This window comes from Salmo trutta, chromosome 13 (genome assembly GCF_901001165.1).
Source record: "Salmo trutta chromosome 13, fSalTru1.1, whole genome shotgun sequence".
Classification (NCBI taxonomy): domain Eukaryota; kingdom Metazoa; phylum Chordata; class Actinopteri; order Salmoniformes; family Salmonidae; genus Salmo; species Salmo trutta.
Window position 1 is genome coordinate 64989490 of NC_042969.1, and position 7862 is coordinate 64997351.

Here is a 7862-nt window from a genome sequence, read left to right on the forward strand (position 1 = left end):
ACACCGGGTGCTGTACATGTCCTGGAGGGCAGGCAGTGTGCCCCCGATGATGCGGTTAGGCTGACCGCATCACCCTCTAGAGAGCCCTGCGACTGTGGACGGTTCAGTTGCACAAAGTCCTCATAAGTGTCAGGGGACTCAATGTTGTTTTCCTTGTTGGTCAATGAGAATGTTGAATTTGGTTAATAAACATGTAATGGTTTATTTTCTTGGTGTGACTTACTTGATCGAATATACGTTTCGTAATGCTTAGGTTGTTACGAGTGTACTGATATAATTAGGACGTGTGACATCCTGCCAACTTCGAGAAAAAAACACTTTATCGGAGTTGTGTCTGTCGTTCACATGCATATCAGCCATCTCATTGGCTAGAATGGTCCCACCTGATTTTGCCTCCTCCTGAAAGCCTTCCATTTGTGAAGAAATGTATTTCCATTGTTAGAGCAGCCACATGAGTAGCTGGTCAATATAACGGATAATCTGTGTGCAAGGTAAACACAGCATTCCATTGGTAAGGGAGAGGGGCTGGTTTGGGATCATAGAGATAGGAATAACATCTTTATATCTGTGCCATTATAGCATCTGTGACAGCATGGGCAGTACCACAACCCATAGGAATCCCCACCCAGTTGTCTACTTTAAAATGGTGGAAGCCAATGGCGCTTCCCATGCCAAAATTGCCTTTTGTCCACTAAAGGCTTCTATCATTATCTATGTTTGGGATTCACCAAAGTTATTTGTATGCAGAGTATCTTCACATATCCACCACAAGACAGTGTTGTAAGTCTATTTAAATATTAAAACATATATATAATTTTTGTATTTTGTTTTATCATTTAAAACAGCAAACTTTCAAATAGCTTTGCCATATTTTAGAGTAATCTTCTGTGCTATTTGAGCGGAATACACCATATTATTGCAATAAAGATTATATTTTCATTTTAACCAATCTTATTAACTTTTGCTCCAATTGTGTATTTAATTTAACTAAGGAGACTACATGTGTCACGGCTGTCGAAAGGAGGAGCGGACCAAAGTGCAGCATGTGTGTCTTTCCACATTTTATTTACACTGTGAAACTATGCAATACATAAAGAAACTGAATGACAAAAACAACAAACCGTGACGCAGCAGTGAAACATACACTACTCAAAGACAATCTCCCACAAACTCAGATGGGAAAAACCCCTACTTAAGTATGATCTCCAATTAGAGACAACGAGGACCAGCCGCCTCTAATTGGAGATCATCCCAAACAAGACCCAACATAGAAATACAAAAACTAGAACATAACAACATAGAAATAGAAAACATAGAATAGAACAAAGAACTACAAATCTCGATTGCACACCCAAATCACACCCTGACCTAACCAAAATAGAGAAACAAAATGTCCCTCTCAGGTCAGGGCGTGACAACATGTGAATTTTGATTCTGCAATCTAAAGTGTGTCTTGACATTGATTTAAACTGGATTATGACTTTTCATTCAGGTTGCATTACTTACAAAAAAAATATTAGAAATGTTGCAATAACAAAATCAGGGTCTAGCACTAATTATAATGAGTAGAGCTCTGTAAGACCTCCATGTCAGTATGTACTCTGTGGCACATTGGCACACTCCCTGGAACCTGATATGGGTGGCGAGGTCAGCAGACAGATTCACAGCCCAGGCTCCTCTGCCTCTATAACTGTGTGGACTGTTACTACAAATGGACGCTTTGGCTGTTCCAACAGACAGGGGGAAAGGCTGGTACCTTTCCCTAATGGCACCAAACACCAAAGGACCAACTTTTGCCTGGTTGGACCCATCAAGACTCTACTGTAATTCCCAGGTACTAGTGATATACCTTTAGTTTCCTGGTCCATTTGTCCAAAGATGAGAGTGAGTGTTGAGTGGCTTTTAGCAGTTGTATTTCACATTTCTGGGTCATCAAATTCTTGGGATGTATTCCCTAGGAGAGTACTTTTGCCTTTCAAGAGGGATTAAAAGATGATGTGGTAACTGAACAATACATTGGGTATCCTAAGTATTCATCCTCCTTGGATTTCTTCACATTTCATTGTGTTACAAAGTGGGATTAAGATGGATTTGTCCTTTTTTTGTAAACGATCTAGCCAAAACATTCTGTCATATCAAAGTGGAAGAAATATTTGAACATTATATAAAGATTCATGAAAAATATAACACTAATACTGTATACCTTGATTAGATAAGTATTAACCCCCCTGAGTCAATACATATTAGAAACACCGTTGGTAGTGATTACAGATGCAAGTCTTCTTCGCACACCTGGATTGTGCAACTCATTATTATTCTAGCTCTGTCAAGGTGTTGCGGATCATGGCTAGACAGCAATATTCACATCTTGCCATAGATTTTCAATTAGATTTAAATCAAAACTGTAACTTGGCCGCTCAGGAACACAGTCTTCTTGGTAAGCAACTCCAGTGTAGATTTGGCCTTGTGTTGTAAGTTATTGTCCTGCTGAAAGGTGAATTCCTCTCCCAGTGTCTGGTATAAAGCAGACTGAAGCAGGTTTTCCTCTAGGATTTTGCCTGTGCTTAGCTCCATCCTGTTTCTTTTTACCCTGAACAACTCACCAGTCCTTGCTGATTTCAAGCATACCCATACCATGATGCAGCCACCACCATGCTTGAACATAAGGAGGCAGTTACTCAGTGATGTGTTGTGTTTGCCACAAACATAAGGCTTTGCATTTAGGCCAAAATGTGTATTCCTTTGCCGTGTTTTTTGCAGTATTACTTTAGTGCCTTGTTGCATATGCACAGGATGTACGTTTTTGAATATTTTTATTCTGTAGATTTGTATTCTTATTTTAACTGTCATTTAGGTCATTATTGTGGAGTCACTACAATGTTGTTGTTGATCTATCCTCAGTTTTCTCCCCTCACAGCCATTGAACTCTATAACTGTTTTAAAATGACCAATGACCTCATAGTGACATCCTTGAGCATTTTTCCTTCCTGTCCTGCAGCTTAGTTACATTTACATTTACATTTAAGTCATTTAGCAGACGCTCTTATCCAGAGCGACTTACAAATTGGTGCATTCACCTTATGATATCCAGTGGATCAGAATGACGACTGTATTTTTTATGTCTGGGTGGTTTAATACATAATCTACGGCATAATTATTAACTTGACCACGCTTAAAGATATATTCAATGTCTTCAATGTCTTGTTATTGTTAACCATCTACCAAGCCCTTCTTTATGAGGCTTTAGAAAAGCTCCCTGGTCTTTGTAGTTGAATCTGTGCTTGAAACACAATACTTGACTGAGGGACCTTACAGATTAAATGTATGGGGGGCATAGGAAGGGGTAGCCATTCATAAATCATGTCAACCCCTATTATTTCACATCCCGAGTAGCGCAGTGGTCTAAGGCACTGTGCTTGAGGCGTCACTACAGACCCGGGTTTATCCCAGGCTGTGTCACAGCCGACCATGACCGGGAGACCCATGAGGCGGTGCATAATTGGCCAAGCGTCATCCAGGTTAGGGGAGGGTTTGGCAGGCTGAGATTTTCCTTGTCCCATCCCACTCTAGCGACTCCTTGTGGCGGGCCGGGAGCCTGCAAGGAGCCTTCCGGCCGGGAGCCTTCCAGTCACCAGCTGGACGTTGTTTCCTCTGAGACATTGGTCCGGCTGGCGTCTGGGTTAAGCAAGCATTGTGTCAAGAAGCAGTGTGGCTTGGTACTGTAGGGTCATGTTTCAGAGGACACATGGCTCTCGACCTTCGCCTCTCCGGAGTCCATAGTGGAGTTGCAGCGATGGGACAAGATGGTAACAGCCAATTGGATATCATGAAATTGAGGCGCAAAAGTTGTAAAAAAAATGTTGTTACATATATATATTATTTCACACAGAGTGAGTCCCTGTAACTTATGTGATTTGTCAAGCCAAATGTTACTCCTGAACTAATTTAGACTTACCTAAATAAAGGGGTGAATACTTATGCAACAACTATACACTCACCAGCCAGTTTATTAGGGACACCCATATAGTACCGGGTCTGCCCTGGGTCGTGGATGCTACAAGGTGTCGGAAACGTTTGTTGCTCAATTGGTATCAAGGGACCTAACGTGTACCAGGGAAACCTTCCCCACACCATTACACCACTGCCACCAGCTTGTACCAGGCAGGATGGGACCATGGACTCATGCTGCTTATGCTAAATGCTGACTCTGTCATCAGCATGGTGCAACAGGAACCGTGATTCGTCAGACCAGGTAATGTTTTTCCACTCCTCAAATTGTCCAGTGTTGGTGATCGCGTGCCCACTGGAGCCACTTCTTTTTGTTTTTAGCTGATAGGAGTGGTCGTCTGCTGCATTAGCCCATCCGGGACAAGGATCGACAAGTTGTGCTTTTCGAGATGCCATTCAGCACACCACTGTTGTACTGCGCCGTTACTTGTCTGTTTGTGGCCACCTGTTAGCTTGCATGATTCTTGCCATTCTCCTTCGACCTCTCTCATCAACTAGTTGTTTTCACCCACAGGACTGCATTTGACTGGGTGTTTTTTGTTTGTCGCACATTCTTGGTAAACCCTAGACACTGTCGTACGTGAAAAGCCCAGGAGGGCGGCAATTTCTGGCAATCATACCACCCTCGAAGTCGTTTAGGTCACTCGTTTTGACCATTCTAACGTTCAATCGAACAGTAACTGAATGCCTCGATGCCTGTCTGCCTACTTTATATAACAAGCCATGGCCACGTGACTCACTGTTTGTAGGAGCGATCCATTTTCGTGATTTTCGTGAACGGGATGGTGTACCTAATAAACTGACCGGTGAGTGTATTTTAATTATTTTATTTTATTATTAATTAGTAAAAATTTGTAGAATTTTCTTTTCACTTTGACATTATGGAGTATGTTGTGTAGATCAATGAGAAAAATTACAATTAAATCTATTTCAATCCCACTTTGTAACGGAAACAAAATACGAAGAAATCCACGGGGGGTGAATACTTATGATACCCACTGTACAACCTATAACTATAACAAATTTCCCCTGCAGTGTGTAAAATGTGTATTTTGCCCAGTGCATATACATAAAGATACTGTAAGGAAACCCATAGCAGTCCCGGTGGTCAATCTGGTTCATTCTGGTTTATTTTGTCTCTAATCCAGGCTCTGTCAGATTGTGTGAAGGACCTTCTCTATCCATTCCAGAAAGAGGCCATTGACCTGGTAGTGGGTATAGATGCAATGGGATTCATCCTCGGTAAACAACCAGTCAATAATGTTTTAGGAAAACATACAATCTCAACCAATCTGCTCATGTGTTGTTGCTGAAGTGTGGCTCCATGCTACTTACTTGATGCTAATTTTATTTCATATCCAGCAAGCTCCACTGAAAGGGCAGGAAACCTAACCCCCTTGGCAATGATACTTAATTTAGGGGTAGTACACATATGTCCTGCTTGGGGATTTGCGTCACCAAGGACACACTTTAAGAGTACGATATCACACCATGCAATTCAAAATAAAAGCCTTGCTAAATCAATCACAGTATGTGTGAAGTGGATCTGTATGGATTGATCTATATGGAATGCTGCTGTCACTTCAATCACTTCAATTTCTTCTGAGAGAAAATATTGATTGGTGAAATGAACTCTCACAATCTCATCAATACAATAACAGTCTATCTGTGCTGTTTCTAAGATGTAATTTTTATCTTGGTGGTTTTCAGGATCGGCTGTGGCCACCACCCTTGGAAAGGGCTTTCTTGCTATCCGCAAAGCAGGACACCTGTGCATACAAACCCAGAGCCAAGAGTACAGTGACTACTCAGGCAGAGAGAAGATGGTGGAGGTTCGCCTGGATGTGTTAAGGCCAGGTGAGTCACCATCACAGTCTGACAGGATAGCTGTCCTTGGTGAATAAGTCACAATTTTGAGTCTATGGCCAATGAACGGACACCACTCGTCTAAGGTTTCAAGAGTCCTGCCTTGTTTGTAAAATCTTGAGGTGAAGGATAAAGAGACAGACTCATTAACATGAATGTAGCAATGGACAACATACAGTGTGATAGACAAGCTCAATGAACCCACAAGCAAAGAGGCAGTATAGCCTGTTTTGGCTCTGACTCTGTATTTGTTTCAATGAATGCAACCATGGCCTCATTCCCTCTTATTTCCTGTGACATAATGCCCTCTAGTGTTGGTGCAGGAACCAAGGGCCCTACTCTGTATAGCAAATATTTAAGGAAACATTTGCCCTTCAAGGTGATTCTCTGAATGTGTTTTGTCCTGTATCTCAGTAGGACTGCCAGTGTGCATACTGTGAGTTAGGAGTTTGAATAGAAATGCGGTGTAGATCCCAAATGGCACCCTCTTCCCTTATTTTGACCAGTGCCCATAGAGCTAGTAATGCACTATGTAGGGAATAGGGTGCCATTTGGGATGGTACCATTTGGGATACATCCACAATCACTAGTTGGTCTGTCTCTGTGCTTCAGGGCTCCAGGTGCTGATAGTGGACCAGTGGATAGAGACCGGAGGAACCATGAAGGCTGCTATCAAACTGGTGGAGAGGCAGGGAGCGACTGTTGTAGGTCAGTGTGTAATCACAGCGCCAGATAATGTGTCTCATTGCTAGACTTGATTTAACTTGTTGTATCACTGAGAAGTGAAAAAATATATATACTTTAATCACAACTGTATACTTTAAAGTTTTCTTCTTCCTTTATTTATTATCAAGTAAAAGTAATGCATATTTGCAGGTGTTGCTGCTGTGGCCATTGAGAACAGCGAGGGAGGGAAGTGGATCAAGGAGAAATACAAACACTCTCACTGCATCCCGGAGGAACTACAGAGTCAAATTGACAAACAATATCTTGACTCCTTCAAGAGCTTCGCCAGTTAAGTGCTCAAACACAAGGTCACGCAATTCAGAGTAGGGTAGGCTATCTCCAACTGTGCTGACCAGGATTCTATGTTACTCTTGCATGGTGCTTTGTCCAAGAAGTCACGAAGATCATATATTGCCTTGGAGTGGTAATGCATTCAATGCTTTTTTGCTTCTATACAAGCATATTGTACATACAGTGCCTAGTGAAAGTCTACACACCTGTTGCACAGTCTTCATATTTTGTTGCATTAAAATGAAATCTAAAAAGGGATGACATTTCATTTTTTTGCTACAGATCTACACAACCTCCTCCACAAATTCAAAGTGAAAGAAAGTTAGAAAAATGTTCTTCATACCCCAGAGTTAATACTTGGTGGAAGCCCAAGACCTACTAGGTACACCACCGTGGCTTGCTATATAAAGCAGAAATGGCCGGCCTCTTGGGCTTTTCACACACGATAGTGCAGTGTCTCGGGTTCACCGAGAATGGTGCGACAAAGAAAAAAAACATCTAGTCAACAGCGACAGTCCTGTGGGCGAAAACAGCTTGTCGATGAGAGAGGTTGAAAAAGAAACTACAGGTTTGTGGTGGCAGCACCATGTTGGGTATGCTTGTCACTGGCAGGGCTGGGGAGTTTGTTAGGATTTTCTTTTAAATGTAATGTAAGCATAGCCCATTACATTACCTCAGTCTTCTGAAAATCTAACCCCGGGATATATAAAAAAAAAATTGTGCGCAACAATTACCCAAATTGTAATGCCAAATATGCACAGAATGGCTTTCCAGGAGGTGTTGACTGTGTCTAAATAGTCCAGTCTCAGTCCTGACTTAAAGAAAAACAAGACAATGTTTGAATATTGCTGTCCATCAATGATTCCCAACCAAATTTACTGAGCTTGAGCAATTTTGACAAAAACAATGTATGTTACCCTAGAGTTGTGTAAGGCTGGTAGAATCTTATTAAAAATGATTTACATCTGTAA

The 7862-nt window shown here is 41.7% G+C and overlaps 1 protein-coding gene across 1 annotated transcript; it reads left to right on the forward strand.

The window, feature by feature from the left end:
* The first annotated feature begins 1653 nt into the window (after positions 1 to 1653).
* zgc:174895 (purine phosphoribosyltransferase family protein) lies at positions 1654 to 7862 on the forward strand. Its single transcript, XM_029770516.1, has 5 exons — positions 1654 to 1834; positions 5157 to 5250; positions 5719 to 5865; positions 6487 to 6582; positions 6751 to 7862. Exons 1-5 carry the CDS (start codon positions 1712 to 1714, stop codon positions 6891 to 6893), a joined length of 603 nt encoding a protein of 200 aa, XP_029626376.1. The 5' UTR covers positions 1654 to 1711; the 3' UTR covers positions 6894 to 7862.

Coding starts and splice junctions, on each gene's coding strand:
- zgc:174895 (XM_029770516.1), top strand. CDS start 1,712: ATGGACGCTTTGGCTGTTCCAACAGACAGGGGGAAAGGCTGGTACCTT. Junction 5,251..5,718: donor TGCAATGGGATTCATCCTCG/GTAAACAACCAG, acceptor GGTGGTTTTCAG/GATCGGCTGTGGCCACCACC. Junction 6,583..6,750: donor GCAGGGAGCGACTGTTGTAG/GTCAGTGTGTAA, acceptor GCATATTTGCAG/GTGTTGCTGCTGTGGCCATT.